General features: G+C 43.8%; 1 protein-coding gene across 1 annotated transcript; it reads right to left on the bottom strand.

Annotated features, from left to right (window-relative positions):
• Positions 1–328: 328 nt before the first annotated feature.
• On the bottom strand, positions 329–17110 carry LOC129705802 (ubiquitin-conjugating enzyme E2 variant 3-like). The gene is made up of 12 exons (XM_055649623.1): positions 16986–17110; positions 16653–16737; positions 15313–15378; positions 14021–14184; positions 12392–12527; positions 10762–10880; positions 9688–9793; positions 8346–8516; positions 6484–6657; positions 4234–4327; positions 3111–3234; positions 329–2388 (listed from the first exon to the last, which is right to left on the bottom strand). Exons 1-12 carry the CDS (start codon positions 17025–17027, stop codon positions 2224–2226), a joined length of 1446 nt encoding a protein of 481 aa, XP_055505598.1. The 5' UTR covers positions 17028–17110; the 3' UTR covers positions 329–2223.
• Between the last annotated feature and the right edge of the window lie 318 nt (positions 17111–17428).

The raw sequence follows: 17428 nt of genomic DNA, 5'->3' as shown, positions 1-17428 counted from the left end.
ATTTATCTCTAGGACTGATGCGCTACAATACTGAGAACTATGTTGCCATTGAAGGATGTGGCGGCCAAGTCAATGGATATCTTTGGCAGACATTGATAGATTCTTGATTAATACAGCTGTCGGGAGTTATGGGGAGAAGGCAGGAGAATGGGGTTGAGAGGGAAAGATGGATTAGCCATGGTTGAATGGCAGAATAGACTTGAAGGGCCAAATGGCCTAATTCTGCTCCTATCACATGAATTGACAAAGTGACAATCATTGCTCATTATTCATTGCTCAATAGAATGCGACAGCCCACTATCAATAAGTTTGAGACTTGACAATTACATTGGACTGGCTTGCATTATTATTTATTATATTTTACATGTACAGTATAGTGTTTTAAGCATTTGCTCATAGCTCTAATTATTGTCTCATTCTGGGACAATATATTTCACAAACAGGCCTAATTGCAGCATGAACTTCAGCCACCGCTATTTTGATACTTCTTGTTGCTTGTCCAGACTCTTATTCTTCATATCGCCTCACGTCGCTGTGGACATATCACTGCACGACAGCGTAAAGGAGGAGCAAGCATTTTGGAGGGGTAATATTAACGTCCATTAAAAGGTCTGATTGCAGGAGTTGGGAAGACTAATTGTAATTGTATGGAACCTTGGTGAGACCACACCTTGAATACTGTGCATATCTTTGGTTTGCTTTCTTAAAATATGAACTTGCCATAAAGCATATGCAATGGATGTTCTGGGAATGATGGGTGTGCCATAGAAGGACAGATTAGGCTGACTGGGAAAATTCTTTGGAGTTGTGAAGATGTTTAAGGGGGCTGATGCTGAGAGATGCAGGGAGAACGTTTCCCCTGAGTGAGGGGTCAAGTACCTCAGAGTGGCACAGCTGTTACTTCACAGCGCCAGACACCCAGGTTTGATCCTGACCTCTGGTCCTGTAGGCGTGGAGTTTGCACATTCCCCTTGTAACTGTGTGAGTTTTCTCCGGGACCTAGGGTTTCCTCCCACATCCCAAAAGGTTTGTAAGTTAAATGGCCCTCTAAAAATTGTCCCTGTTTCTCAGAACTCAAAACTAAACTCAAAGAGCGGTTTTATAAGTAGTCTACCTTCGTTATTTCGGGGCATTTTTTCTAGCATGATGAAAAATGCCCACGAGTAAAAAAGGTCATGAATTAGGTTGTGAAAGTGGGACAGGCCCTTAACAAAAAAACATTTTAAAATGTTAAATAACTCGTTTCAAGGAGACAATCGTCAATAACCCCCCCCCCCAAGAAAATAAAAGCAATCCACTGCCCTTCAGTTGATAACTGCCATGTAGACCTGCAGTCATCACTTTGGACGTGAAGATGCCAAGTAGGGTTGTATGTAATAGTAAAATCTATATTCCTTGTGATTTTTGATTAAGGAATGTCAGCGCGGTTACTGGCAAAACTTGCTTTCCTGAGTGTAGAAACAAGGAATAGCAGATACTGGTTCACAAAAAAATGTTGGAGTAACTCAGAGGGTCAGGCAGCATGCATCTCTGGAGAACATGGATAAGTGACATTTTGGTCAGGATCCTTCTAGTCTGAACTAGAGTCTGAAGAAGAGGCCCAAAATGAGACATCACCAATCTATGTTCTCCAGAGATACTACGTGACTCACTGAGTTACTCCAGCACTTTGTGTCTTTTTTATCTATTCTAAATTTATGCAAGATCATTTAACGTGCACCTAACCAGAAACTGTTAATAACAGAATCAGGCCTATCTCCTGAGTTAAACAGAGGCTACATGGCAGTGGGGAATAAAGTGCCTTAGGCTGCAAGTCCATTTAAGGCAAACTGCTTCCAGTTGCAGAGTGCCCATGCTCTCAAGGCATGAGCACAGGAAGACAATGAGAGTCCTTCGCTGTTACGAATAATTGTCCAATAGCAGGGGTGGCACAGTGCCGCAGTTGTAGAGTTGCTGCCTTACAGTGACAGAGACCCTGACTACGGGTATTGCCTGGATGGAGTTTGTACGTTCTCCCTGTGACTGCGTGGGTTTTCTCCGGGTGCTCCACTTTCCTCCTACACACCAAATATGTACAGGTTTGTAGGTCAATTGGCTTCGGTAAAATTGGAAATTGTCCCTAGTGCATAGGATAGTGTTAGTGTACAGATGATTGCTGGTCAGTGCGAATTTGGTGGGTCCCAGGGCCTGTTTCCGCGCTGTATCTCCGAAGTCTAAAGCAGCTCAAATCTTCAGTTGCTGAAAGAGGTTTTGGAGAGTTGCTGCACTGTTCTGCAACATTTCTTCATCTTGCTCCGATATTTTTGGTGCACTTACACTGACCACTCCAGCCCTGGTTAGTGTACATGGCAGGCTGAGGAACACCTCACTGCTGATTCCGTACCAGCCCTGTGGGAACAATGCACTGGGGTTAATCCTTAGTGTGACAAGGAAAACCAAGGAAAGACTTAAAACGCTGGAGTAACTCAGTGGGTCAGGCAGCATCCCTGGGGAACATGGATAGGTGACATTGTGGGTCACAACCTTTCTTCTCGGTCAGGGCCCTTCTTCAGACTCTACGAAGATTTCATAGTCTTGGTAGACACTATATACTTTTCACTGGCATGTGTAATATTTTACTATTTGTAATATCCCCAAATATTGCAAACAGGTGGTGTTGGTGCAAGACTGCCCATTGAATGTTGCAGGACTTGTCATGTGAAAGAAAGACCGTTACTGCTCTTCCTTCCAAGGTGGAAAAACCTCAGTTCCTCAGATAAAAACATCACCTATCCATGTTCTCCAGAGATGCTGCCTGGCCCACTGAGTTACTCCAGCAATTAGTGTCTATTTTAGCGAACCAGCATCTGCAGTTCCTTGATTCACCAGTTTTAGATATTTGAGTGAGATATCCAGTGAAAGTAAAAAAAAAAAATAATAATCCTTCAGAATATTAATTTTAAACTGGAATCCATGAATCAGCATAACCAGAGCTGGAGGGAAGCTACCCAGAAATGCACTGAAGGCAAACAGTTGGACCGACACTTCCAATCACCGATGCAGCAACAAAAGTTGAATTATTCTCTATACCTGGTCATTGCGGACTTGCAACCTAATTATGTTCCACTCACCTTCACCATCGTGGAGACAGAGTGCGAATGATCCAGATTTCTTAAGACAGTCTCAGTTAAATCAGTCACGGACAAGCCAACAGACCACGACCTTTGACTTTTATCCTTTAACCCTTTAAACGCCCTAGAACATAAAACAAAGCATTCAAATGCTAAATGCATTTCGTTGTCTCTGTACTGTACACTGACAATTAAAGTTGAAGTTGAATCTGAATCTGAATCAAATCCATAACTGCAGTAATATAATTGACACGTTTTATCCCCAGCTGTGAAAACAGAACAGTACAGAGCAGGACCTCGCCCTTTGGCCACAATGTCTGTGACAAACATAATGCCAAGTTAAATTAATCTCCTGTGTCCATACCTCTCCATTCCATACATTCCCATACTGCTATCCAAAAGCCTCTTGGATGTCACTATCGTATCTGACTCCACCAGGATAACTGGCAGCACATTCCATGCACCCACCACTCTGCGTAAAATAATGACCCTGTACATCTCCTTTAAATGTTATCCCCCTCACCTTAAAACTATGCCCTGTAATCTTTCCATGCAGGTCTGAAAACTATTAGTGAACCCCAGCAAGAGGTTTCTACTGATAAAATCACTAATAAAGTATTTACACTTAATGTCTAGTTAATGTTTATGTTTGCAGTGTGTTGTATTGAATTGAACCAAAGATGCATTTCAGACACGACCGTCCACGCCAGTATGCTGGTGGAGCTGGCAGCCTCACAGCGCCAGAGACCCAGGTTCAATCCTGACCTTGGGTGCTATCTGTGCTGAGTTGCCACATTCTCCCTGTGACCACGTGGGTTTCCTCCAGGTACTCCGGTTTCCTCCCACATTCCAAAGGCTTGCAGGTTTGTAAGTTAATTGGCATCTGTAAATCTCCCCTAGTGTGCAGATCATGTGGATGAGAAAGTGGGATAACATAGAACAAGTGCAAAAAGGTGATGGTCTCTGCATTATGATCAACCTCCGTGGGCTGAAAGGCCTGTTTCCATGCCGTACTTTTCAAGCAATTAATTCAAGTAGTGAATACCACTTAGCCTGTGGGAAAGTTGTCCTTCATATATGAAGACAATAAAATATGTTTAGGTGTGCACTCGAATAAGTGTACCTGTATGCCTGCTGTTTACATGTTTCATGGTCCGTTACCATATCCGGGTTATTATTCTGGCCATTATCCCCTTCCAAGCCTTTCCACACACACACTGAAAACCAAGGGCAAAACCAAATGTTTATAAGAATTATCCTTCTCAAATATTTTTTCATTCCCTCTATATCAAATCCTCAAAAATAAAATGAGTGTTTTTGAAATGAGTCAACACATTCCCAAATATGCAGAAAAATCTAGAAGTGTTTTGAAACATTTACATTTCTCAGATTGATAGTCTACAGTTAGTATGCAAAACAAAGCTCCAATGGGAACCTTGCTGGGAGACAATACTGGGGAATTTTTTTTTTTTTGAAGAAGGGTTTCGACCCAAAATGTTGCCTATTTCCTTCGTTCCATAGATGCTGCCTCACCCGCTGAGTTTCTCCAGCAATTTTGTCTACCTTCAATTTTCCAGCATCTGCAGTAACTCCTTAAATATTTTTTTTAGGATTGCTATGTCTGACTTGGGAAATGGACCTCATTCTCTCAATCTGAGTTAATACAAATCTTCAGATTCCACAAAAAAGACAATTCCTAAATCAATAACAATTCCCAACATGCCACAATTAACAGCTAAACCCATTAGACACCAGAATCATCTAAGATATAGTGCATCCCATTCATTGAATTCATATGGGTTGCGAGGTTATCTGCTCTATTATGTGGATGGTACAACTCTTTCTTAGACATACTGTGCATTCAGAAATTATTCAGACCCCTTCACTTTTCCACATTTTGTTACGTTACAGCCTTATTTTAAAATTGATTCAATTCATTTTTTTTATCATCAATCTACACACAATACTTCAGAATGAAGAAGCGAAAACAGGTGTTTAGAAATTTTTGCAAAGTAATTGAAAAGAAATAACTGAAATATCACATTTACATAAATATTCAGACTCTTTGCTATGACACTCAAAATTGAGCTTAGGTTCATCCTGTTTCCATTGATTATCCTTGAGATGTTTCTACAACTTGGTTGGAGTCCATCAGTGGTAAATTAAATTGATTGGACATGATTTGGAAAGGCACACACCTGTCTATATAAGGTCCCACAGTTTACAGTGCGTCAGAGCAAAAACCAAGCCATGAAGATGAAGGAATTGTCCGTAGACCTTCGAGACAGGATTGTGTCGAGACACAGATCTGTGGAAGGGTATAAAACAATTTCTGCAGCATTGCAGGTCTCGAAGAGCACAGCAGTCTCTGTCATTCTTAAATGGAAGACATTTGGAAACATCAAGACTCTTCATAAAGCTGGCCGCCCGGCCAAATTGAGCAATTCAGGGAGAAGGGCCTTGGTCTGGGAGGTGACCAAGAACCCGATGGTCACTCTGACAGGGCTCCAGAGTTCCTCTGTGGAGATGGGAGAACCTTCCAGAAGGACAACTATATCTGCAGCACTCTACCAATCAGGCCTTTATGGTAGAGTGGTCAGACAGCAGCCACTCCTCAGTAAAAAGCACATGACAGCCCGCTAGGGGTTTGCCAAAAGGCACCGAAAGGAGTCTCAGACCATGAGAAACAAGATTATCTGTTCTGATGAAACCAACATTGAACTCTTTGGCCTGAATGCCAAGCGTCACGTCTGGAGGAAACCAGGCACCGCTCATCACCTGGCCAATACTATACCTACGGTGAAGCATGGTGGTGGCAGCATCATGCTGTGGGGATGTTTTTCAGCGGCAGGAACTGGGAGACTAGTCAGGATTGAGAGAAAGATGAACAAAGTACAGAGAGATCCTTGGTGAAAACCTGCTACAGAGCGTTCTGGACTGGGGCGGAGGTTCACCTTCCAACAGGACAACAACCCTAAACACACAGCCAAGACAATGCAGGAGGTAAATTAACCTAAAAACTTGCATGTCTTTGGGACATTGAAGAAAACATGAGCACCTGGAAGAAACCCACGCAGTCACAGGGTGGTCATGTAAACCCGAGGTCTGGATTAAACCCGGTTTTCAGGCATTGTGAGGCAGCAGCTCCACCAGCTGCACCATCCGTTTTGGAGGTGAATGTGAAAAATTAAGGTTTAATACCTGTACAATACTTCTAAGAAAGAGTTGTACCCTCTACATCAAGTTAAGAGAGCTGGGAATAGAGAGGAAATGACAACAATAGCAGGGCACATAAAGAACCCACTATAACTTTATTTGAATTATCTGCCAGTAACCAGTCTGATAACAGTGCAGTGACTCATGAAGTGCATACCTTCATTACCCCCGTGCTCTCCAATGATCCAGGCCTCCGTTTCAGCTGGTGACATTTTCACTGATTTCCCCAGGATGAACTGGAAGCGGCGAGTATCCAGATTACAACCCGTCCCAATCACACGATGCGGAGGAAACCCACTCAGCCTCCAGCTCATATATGTCATCACGTCAACTGACAAGACAAAAGACAAAGGTTAATCACCATGCAACGTAACATGTGGTAATTCAGCCCATCTAGCATGTGCACACCAGGACCTTCTGCGGTACGATTCAAGATGGCGGCGGTAGATGGAGAAGAGGAGCAGTGCCTGTGAGCGTGGATGACCACGTGGATTAGACAAGGCCTGCAGCAGAACAGAGCAGCGTTGGAGGACTATCACAACATCACTGGCCGTCAAGACTCTACATTTTTAACAATTTGGACTTGAATCATACAAAATGGTGTCAGAAATGTGGCAACTCTAGTGTACTGTCTCAGTGTAATCTACTATTCCTACACTCTTGTACTTATGTATGATTGTGCTTCTGTATCGTAAAATTGTTACTGAACAGTATGCAAAAGGATTTTCACTTTACCTAGTTATCTATATTACTAAATCTCTGTTCTTGACTGCTTTTGCCCTACTGTGCTGCAATTTCCGAGAGAACGCTGCCATCTACGGCCGTCATTTTTGGCCACCTCGCTCAGAGCCCCCCTCCGCCGCATGTGTGCCGAGGATTTTTCCCGTCGATGAATAATGACAGAGATATTAATGTTTTTACAACATTCCCCATTCTCTCTGCTGGAGGGAGGGGGAGGGACTATAAAACCAGGAAGTGGGTGCCTCAATCAATCTCTGCAAGTGGTGTGCCTCAATCAGAGCTCTAAATAACACTGAGCAAATGTCTCCACAGCTGTGAGTACCCATAATGTGGTTTGAAAATGAAAATATGGTTAATTCGAGGGAAAAAAGCACTGCCTGCAAATGATTGTTTGGGTTTAAGTAAAAAGGCACCCTCTCTCTCTCTCCCCTCCTCTCTCTCCCCACCCCTCTCTCTTTCTCTCTCTCCGCCCGTCTCTCTCCCTTTCTCTCTCTCTCCCTTCCCCTCCATCCCCCCCCCCCCCCCCTCCCCCAACCCACCCCCCACCCCCTCCCCTTCCCTCCACCCCCTGCCCCCACCTCATTCCCCTCCCCCCCCCCCCCCCCTCCCCCCCCCCCCCCCCCCCCCCCCCCCCCACACCCCCCCCCCCCCCCCCCCCCCCCCCCCTCCCCCCCCCCCCCCACTCCCCCCCTCACCCCCTACCCTCTTCCCTCCCCCTTCCTCCCCCTCCCTGCTCCCCACCTCACCCCCCTCAGCACCCCCTCTCTCCCCCCTCACTCCTCCCTCTCTCCTCCCCTCCTCCCCCACCATTCCCCCCTCACCCACCCTCCCTCTTCTCCACCCCCCATCCCTCTTGCCCCTCTCTGTGCGTCTCTCTCTCTGTCTCTGCCCCTTCACGTTAGTGTGTGTGACACTGCATGCCGCCTCCCCCCCCCCCCCCCACAAGCGTACGTTGGGGGAACAGACCCAACGCGTCTGCACTTGGTCTAGTATGACACTAAAGTCCCATTGATAAATAACATGCAGTATGGAACACCTATGATGTGCCCAATACAACAGCTATTCTCTGAAACTGAAATAGGCTTTAAGCTCCCCCCTCCCTCACCAAACACACACTTTATCTTGGATTTTCCACAATATCAGACAACTGGTAATGTTTTTTCTATCACACATCACCAGCATCAATAATCCATAACACTTCCTGTACAAGTGTTATTACCTCCGACTGCCTTATAAATCCTCTCCCCCATCTCCCAGTGACACCAGCGGCCTGTGTACCTGGCTGGGAGGCAATAACAAGAACACAGTTGGGACTGTGTTGCACGATGTTGGGGATGATACTCCTGAACAAGTCCACGTTGCTCTGCAAAGCTTCCAGGTAGGACTTCTCACCACCCCAGGTGTTGGCAGTGACGATCACCACAGAGGAATCCGCCGATTTCGAGTAATCTGGAGGGAGAAAAGTGTCATCAGTTCAGGGAAGGGTCTTGAACAAACCACTGGAAAAAGCCATGTGCAGCAAATTCATGTGCAGATGTCTGCCTGTTGTTAGTGAGGCTGCTGGAATCAAAGGAGCAAACTCTACTGTAGTCAACAAAGTGTTGAAGGGAAGAAGATTTAAATCGACTAATGAATTAGCTGTAACTCGACCCCAAATGGTCATCTTTGGTCATTTTGACTAATGACAAAATCTTACACAAAACAAATTCCCATAGGCTGTGGGCCGAGGAGCTTTTTTGTTCAAGTTCGTGACCCAACTCACGGAATTACCTGAATTTTTAACATATTGTGTAAAAATATATAAATCATACCTGGAACTCATCAAGACCAAAACCTGCAACATTTTTTAAAATGTGTGAGAAAAAACTCAAATTTTCCGAGTAGTAATTGCCCAATCAATGCACATTTGACATTGAGGTCGGTCGCAAATTGACCAATCCCGCGATTTGTTTTATGGTCGCTCTGCCTCCTCATTACATCAAAACAATAACAAGGTTTTGAAGGAATAAAGGAAATGCGAACCTTGTTTTGTTTTTCAATTTTGTTTTTCAATTGATTTTATCTTTATAAAGTTATGATGTGAACTGTTAAATAAAAATGAGAAATAACAAATGTAGAACAAGGGTTAGGGCCAGTGTCAGTCGGTCAATCTGTCGGTCAGGCTTGTCGGTAGGCTGATGGATGCTGTGGAGGATCGGTCGGGCTATATTATATATATATAAGTGCAACTTTTGGTACTGACGAGTTATTCTCAATTATATTTTATCTAAATCTGTGCAAAATTTCATGTAAATCCAAGACATGGGTCATGAAAGTTGAATTCTAGACACATTTTTGATGCTCGGCCCACAGCTTACCCGGAATTTTAAAAGTGAGCCTTGGAAATAAAGAAAAGCACAAAGATAGACACAGGGTCTGGACCCAAAACGTCACCTATCCAATTTCTCTGGAGATGCTGTCTGATTCATTGAGATACTCCAGCATTCTGTGTCCACCGTTGGTATAAATCAACATCTGTAGTTCCTTTTCATTACTAATTTTCAAACATTTGATTAGGATTGTTTCAAAGTTTGTTTAATGGAACAAAAACATTTTCTACTGAAATTTTCCAATCACAAACCTCTGCTGAATTCAACTTTGGGCAGATGGAAGATCTCCATGTCCAATGTTCCACTCTTCACTGTATTTTCTGTGGTAGGAATAAATACTATTTTTTCCACAATATCCTAAAAATGGAAGAGAAAAACAAATTTGCATGATTTAATTTTTCCAGTTTTCCACCTTACCCCTCCATCTTTTCAGTGGATACAAACACCAGTTGTATCAAATGAGGAAAGGCACAAAATGTTGGTGTAACTCAGCGGGTCAGGCAGCATCTCTGAAGAACATTGATAGGTGACGTTCCGGGTCCAGGCCCTTCTTCAGACCCCGAGTCACCTATCCATGTTCTCCAGAGATGCTGCCTGACCTGCTGAGTTACTCCATCGTTTTCTGCCATTCCTTGATAAATCAGCATCAGCAGTTCCTCGTTTCTACATTCTGGTATAGTGAACTGTTCAGTATCACATTCATTCTACAGGTTTCAGTCTAAGATGTCAGTTTTAGCTGGCCAATTAACTGTTATCTAAGCTGAGTTTAATGCAGTGTCGAGCTGAGATTCACATGTGCCTTTCCCACTCAGAATCACTGCACATTGGAACCTGATTGACCAACTGTCTAGTTGCTTGAACAGATGAAAATCGACTCCCACATCCTGTGACCCTCTCCAGCCTTGACCACTTTCGCCTACCCACTCTCTGCTCTCACTTGTTGCCTGTGGCTTTATCCTGACTGCCCCAAGAACATTTTCAATGTGGTTCAGCAAATCTTACCAAAACCCTGCAAGTAGTGACAACCTTGGGGAAATCCAAGAGACTGACCCAGCCAGGTGTTTAAGCTCCACAGAAACCTTCCTTCCTCCCTCCCTCCTCCTTCATCCACACTCAATCCATCTCTCTTTCAAATGTGTGCATTGATGCAGCTTCTCCGTGCATATTGCAAGTGAAATCCACGTGGCAGCAATTTCCACATTACGATCACTTCCCGACTAATGAAGTTTCTCATGTACAACAAATACCATACACACCACCAGCGAGTGGTACTCCAGCCCGAGATCGATTATACGCATGGAGTATGCGTGATTCGATTGCTTTACCTTCGCCAAGATGCTCATGGTGCACGCCATTCCCAAATCACCAGTTCCGAGCACCGTGACTTTGCTGGGGTAATAGTCGGCAGCTTGCATTGGTGGCTCAGCACTGATATCAGAGGCACCTGTATGGTGTGAATAAGATGGTATCACACATGCTTAATCTTACATATTTTGGGAAAGTGCAGTTTAACTTTCCCTATTTTCTTCCCATCTTTCCTCACAGTACTGACAAGTATCTTTTGTTTCTCCAGAGATGATGCCCGACCCGATGAATTACTCCAGCACCTTGTGTCTATCTTTGATATTAACCAGCATTTTCAGTTCCTTTTTATTACATATTATATTTTGTTTTTAATGTGTTCACAAGATAAGCAGGAACCTTATGTTCATCTCCAATTGTCCCCGAACTGTGGAAGCTGTTAGGAGTCAACTATTCTGCCAAGTCTGGAGTCACATCAAATACAGACCAGTTAAGTAAATCAGTAAAATTATAACAGCAGATCATAAGGCCCAGTTCTAGGCTGCTACATAAAGCTGTGTTGTTTGTTCAAATTCAGGGCCAGATCATGAAAAGATCACACTATTTTCATTTAAAACTCATTTCAAATCAACGCATAACTAGAATGCTCAGCTATCCCTCGTTCACTGTCCAAGCAATTTTATGTCTATTTGCAGGAAAATCTTTTCTTAGGATGAGGCCCAAGAAGAATAAAGATCTAGTGCGATGGCACAGGTCACCAGACAAGCTCTGATGGTTTAGCAGTGGACAGTTCTGGGCATCAGACTTTCAATGGGAGCCTTTAAGGCAATTGCTATGGCACTGAGGAATGCAACTAAAGTTACAGTGGAAATTGAAGACAACTAGGTTCTCTGGCAGAGGAAGGAGTTTAGACTGGAGAAATAAAGAATTCAATATTTCAAGTGATGGGCAGAATGAAAATGCCAATATTTATCCCTTGCCAAAACAAAGGGAACATGGACTTCAACTCAGACCAGCGAGATTAAAATGAACTACTTAACACAGAGATCAAAATGCATTTGCTTTAAGATGAGAGGGGCACAGTTTAAAGGAATGTTGCGGGTTTTTTTTTAAACAGAGGAGGGTGAGTGCCAGGAACATGTTGCCAGGCGCGGTGGTGGAGTCAGAAACAATTGTGGCTTTTAGATAAGCACATGGATATGCAGGGAATGGAGGGTTATGGATCACGTGCAGGCAGATGAGGTTAGATTATCTTGGCATTGTGTTCAGCATTGACATTAGGACTTCGAACAATACAGCACACGAACAGGCCCTACGGCCCATGATATGTGTGCCGCACATGATGTACATGCATGTAATCCATATTCCTCAATTTCCTGTATATCCATGTGCCTATTCAAAACTCTCTGAAATGCCATTGTGGGCCAAAGGACCTGTCCCTGTACAGTTCTATATTCATAAATAATCCAATGCCCAAGGCCTATGTGGAGCGAGTTGGTGATGACATGTTTTTGGAAATGGATAATTATTCTTGAGAAATAAGTGAAAGAGTGTTATAAAAGAGAGCCTTGTGACTGGATAGATGATATATATGCTGGTGCTTTCCATGTCTATTTGTCTATGCCCAGGTGAAAGTTAATAGAATTTACAAACCCGATGAAATCTTGGCTATGATGGTGTTGAGATCCGTCAAGGATGGAGCCTCAGTAGAGCTTTTCGTATACAATGGTATTACTTCCTCAAACTTTGCGATCATATCATTCAGCAAACCAGTGATATTCGTCTTTGGCTAAAGCATGAAAATTCAATTAGTACACATGTAATGACTAAAGTAGCTACCTTTCCCTCCTCATTCCCTTTTATGATCAGGTCATATATTGTGCACCAGATAAATCGTAACCAGCATTCTCAGTCACAATGAGAAAAGCCAAACCCTTCGGCTACCAAGTACCTACAGTCAGTCTGTGATAAGATGATGTATGGGGAACTTGGCATAATTCACCATTTAGTGATATATTGTACAAAACACCTTGAACCGAGTGATTAAGTTAAGAGTTTTCCTTCCATGAAGTCCTGGCATCAGTATTGATTTTTTCCTAATTAAGACACATCCCAAGTTCTCCCTTGGGGGATGGGTCTTCACAACAGGGCACAAGCAAAGCCACTGCCAACCCTCAGAGATCAAAGACGTACTCTCCTACAGTTTAGTTTTTTGTCACGTATTCCGAGGTACAGTGAAAAGCCTTTGGTTGCGTGCTAACCAGTCAGGGCCTACAGGCGCCATGCCAGCTGCAACCTCACCTCCAGACAAACCACTCTGCCATTATCCCTGGATTTAACCAAATCCAAAGACTAACAGCACACATTTTGTTAAATTCCTAAATAAAAACATCACACCCGTGTCAAACTGAAACCACAGGTAAATTGGAGGAACAGCACCTCATGTTCTATTTGGGGAGCTTACAACCCAATGGTCTCCCCCACGTTTTACCCTTCTCTCTATCCTGTCCCATACCACTCTAGCTCACACCCATATCTCACACTAACCCACACCCCTTTCCCCAGTCGTCGTCCCCCGCCCTCTTCCACCTATATCCTTCTCTCAGGTTTTACATGTAATTGTCTCCTTTTCATCTCTACCCACCTCCCAATTAAAAATCCCCCTCACCTGCATTCACATACGACTTGCCTGGCTTTGACCCATCCCCACCTCTCTTCCAGCTTTCTCCCTCTACTGTCATCAGTCTGAAGAAGGGACCTGACCCAAAACTTCATCAATCCACACCCTTTAGATATACTGCCTGACCAACCGAGTTACACCAGCACTGTGAGCTCTAGGCACACAATACAACCTTGTCACTGTTTTTCGTTGTGTTTAGACACAGCATGGAAACAGGTTCTTTGACCCACTGAGTACTTGCCGACCTTCGATCACCCGTTTACACTAGTTTCACGTTACATCACTTTTTCATCCACTCCCTACACGCTAGGGGCAATTTACAGAGGACCAATTAACCTACAAACCCACCCATCTTTGCGATAAGGAAGGAAACCGAAGCACAAGGAGGAAACCCACGCTGTCACAAGGAGAATGTGCAAACTCCACACAGAAAGAACCCAACATCAGAATTAAACGGAGGTTTCAGGTGCTGTGAGGCAAGATCTACAAGCGATGCCACTGTGCCACCATTGTGTTGGCGGACTTTTGTGCCAACGTTTCCTGGCTTTTCTGATGTCTTTGCTGATCAAGCCAGAACGATGATGGGGATTTTGATTTCTTACATGACTCCAGTGTTGCAGGTATGGCAAATAGATGCGTCCCCGTGTGTCCACATGCTTTCCAACGCGTAAGACCATCTTGGATGTTGGTCTCAGGAAACACAAAGGAGGACCAAAGGGATGAGAGTCAAGAATCCATATTCGAATAGGAATATTATAGGAAGATCCTAGATGATCAAGGAAAGAAAATCATATCTGAGATTTGTATCTGATCAAGCAAATTACACAGCCCACCAACAAAATCCTAGAAATGTTCATTACAAGCAATGATACATGGAAACCAGGCCAACAGAATATACCAATAAGACCAGAAGGCTGCCTAGATTGGAGGGTTTCAGCTACAAAGGAGAGGTTGGATAAATTTGGATTGCTTTCTCTGGAACGTCAGGGGAGACTTGATAGAAATATATAAAATGATTACAACCTTTCTCCAGAGGGGATATGTTCAACACTAGAGGGCATCGCTATAAGATGAGAGAGGTAAAGTTTAATGGAAATGTGTGGGGCAAGTCTACGCCTGGAATGCATTGCCAATGGTGGTGGTGGTGGTGGAGGCTGATGCGATAGCAGTGTTTAAGAGGCTTTTAGATAGACACATGGAAGTGCAGGGAATAGAGGGACATGGATCGTGCAGGCAGATGTTCAGCACAAACACTGTGAGCCGAAGGGCCCGTTCCTGTGCTGTACATGTTCTATTGAAGTTTGAAATATATAAAAGCTACAATGATTGGGCATCTTGTAACAATAACAGCAACTTAAATACAGTAAAGAAAACATATTTAAAATCCATTCAAGATAAACAACATTTATAGATGGGCATAAAGGCAGAGCCAAGCAAAGCTTGTTTTCAGATTGTCTTGGGAGAAACAAGAGAAAACATGAGCCTTAATTAAGACCATGGCCATTTTAATGAATATTTTTCTCTTCAGCATAATCTACTACATGTTTAGTAGCAATATTAGATTGTGCAGACCTAATAATCTCCAGATGATAGATTATGGTTGAATATTGGACTCCTGTTTTTGACAGGCATTGAGAACCTCAATATCCAACAGAAACCTGTCCCTTTTTCAACATGGAGAAGGGACTCGTGTAAGAACGAACTGCAGATGCTGGTTTAAACCGAAGATAGACACAACAAACTAGAGTAACTCAGCGGGACAGGCAGCATCTCTGGAGAGAAGAAATGGGTGGCGTTTCGGGTTGAGACCCTTCTTCAGACAATTCTCTCCAGAGATGCTGCCTGTTCCGCTGAGTTATTCCAGCTTTGTGTCCATTATGGAGAAGGGACTTACCTTGATGTCGTACTGGAATGGTTCCAATTATGTTCAACAAATCTTTCTGCGAGCCATCACTGAAAGCTGAAATTTTAACATGTTTTTTTAGTCCCATGAATCTGAGAGAATCTCACAATTTCAGGATGTAATATATTTAGTTGAGGGTGCAGAGTGTCTCAATTTTTGCTTTCATCACAATGCAGAGCTCTTTATTCACAAACATAACTATCATGTTCTTTCTAAATCAACACTTTGAAAGAAAAAGACACAAAGTGCTGGAGTAACTCAGTAGGTCAGACAGTATCGCTGGAGAACATGGATGGGTGGCGTTGCTGGTCGGGAACTTTCTTCACGTTTATGTCATCTATCTAATCAGAATAAGGGCCCCCCAACCGGAAAACAAACAATAGAGGGTCATGTGGGGGATGATGCACACGGCATAACATAAAACATAGAACAGCTGCACACAGGAACAGACCCTTTGGCCCACAATGTCCATGCAGAACATGATGCCAAGTTAAACTAATCTCTTTTGCCGGCATGCGATCCAAATCCCTTAATTCCTGGCATATCCACATGCTTGTCTAAAAGAAAATTAAACCTCACCATCCCTGGTAGTGTGATCCAAGCACCCATCACTCTGTGTAAAATCATTTGCCCCGCACATCTCCTTTAATCTTTGCCCCTCATACCTTAAAGCTACGCGCTGTAGTTTTAGACATTTCCACTCTAGGATAAAGGCTCCGATTGTCTACCCTATCTAAACCTCTGATCATTGTATATACTTCTACCAAACCAACACAGTCTCGAAAATACCAGAGAAAATAATCCAAATCCATGTACAGCAGTAAGGTGACAGTCTGCATTTAGGATTTATGTAACCTTATGTGCTTCAGGACAAATAACAAAAAAACTCTTGAATTGACTTGATTCTTGAGAAGCCCAGCATTCGTAGGAAATTGTGTGAGCAAGGTTCTACAACAAGAGTAACAACACATGCCATAACACAAGTCTATCATCACGCCACAGGTGAGTGCCTGAAGAAGGGTCCCAACCAAAAACATCCTCCGTCCATTCCCTCCACAGATGCTGCCCGACCCGCTGAGTTCCTGCAGCACTTTGTCTTTTCCTGCAGAACTGTGTTCCATGGGATAAAAAATACTTCCTAATTTATTGTAATATTTCAACATAGCGATCCTTCATTTAATTGAACACATATCAACATGCAATACAACTACAGGAAAAAGTATTAAAAAAGTTCTGATTTGATTGGATAGCATGTAGAATAAAGTTGTTTTGCTGTACCTCAGTACACATGGCAATAATAAACCCAGAAATAAAACAATTGTAAAGCTTACTGTATGTGTCCTGTGAAGATTTAAGATCAGGGAATTTTTGATGCACATCCTTCATTTCATTGATTGTTAAATCCCGGAATTTATACTGAAAAATAAATACCTGGTCAGAATCACGATGAGATGCAGTGTGCGCGCATCTGTGGCATACCTTTTCTCTTCCCTCTCACACTCTGCCCATCCCCTTCACACTGCGCCAGTCCCCTTCCCTCTCACACTTTGTGTTTCCCTCCCACCCACACTTTACCTCTCATTCCCTCTCATAGTCTCTCCTCTCTCACACACAAGGTCGATTTCCATATGTTTCCCCCTGTCTCTCTCCTGTAACTCTCTCACCTTCCCCAGCTGTCTCTTCAGTATCTCCTCATTAAACGCCATGTCCTCTGGCTCCTCTACTGCTGCTCCCTGACTTCCGGCTGCGTCTGCTCGTCACACAGGTAAACGGAGACGAGCGATTGGCCGGACGGGAAGTGTGGGCGGGGCGTAACAGAGGGGCGGGATTGTGTTCGCGGCCAGCCAATCCGTGGAGCGCGATCCCACGTGTGCGGAAGCGTCCCGACCCGAAACATCACCGATCCATCCCTGTTTAAGAGGGAACTGCAGATGCTGGAGAATCGAAGGTTACACAAAAAAGCTGGAGAAACTCAGCGGGTGCAGCAGCATCTATGGAGCGAAGGAAATAGGCAACGTTTCGGGCCGAAACCCTTCTTCAGACTGATCGGGGGCGGGGGTTTGGTGGGGACAAGAAAGGGAAAAGGAGGAGTAGCCAGAAGGCTGGG

This window comes from Leucoraja erinacea, chromosome 18 (assembly GCF_028641065.1).
Source record: "Leucoraja erinacea ecotype New England chromosome 18, Leri_hhj_1, whole genome shotgun sequence".
NCBI classification, from domain to species: domain Eukaryota; kingdom Metazoa; phylum Chordata; class Chondrichthyes; order Rajiformes; family Rajidae; genus Leucoraja; species Leucoraja erinaceus.
This window is presented reverse-complemented; position numbering and strand designations above follow the sequence as displayed.

Excerpts from the sequence above, each read along its gene's own strand:
- LOC129705802 (XM_055649623.1), bottom strand. The coding sequence starts at position 17,027 with ATGGCGTTTAATGAGGAGATACTGAAGAGACAGCTGGGGAAG. Across the intron at positions 8,517-9,687 it reads CAAAGTTGAATTCAGCAGAG|ATTACTCGAAATCGGCGGAT; the intron begins GTTTGTGATTGG and ends TTCTCCCTCCAG. Across the intron at positions 3,235-4,233 it reads TGTAAACAGCAGGCATACAG|GGCGTTTAAAGGGTTAAAGG; the intron begins GTACACTTATTC and ends TTTATGTTCTAG.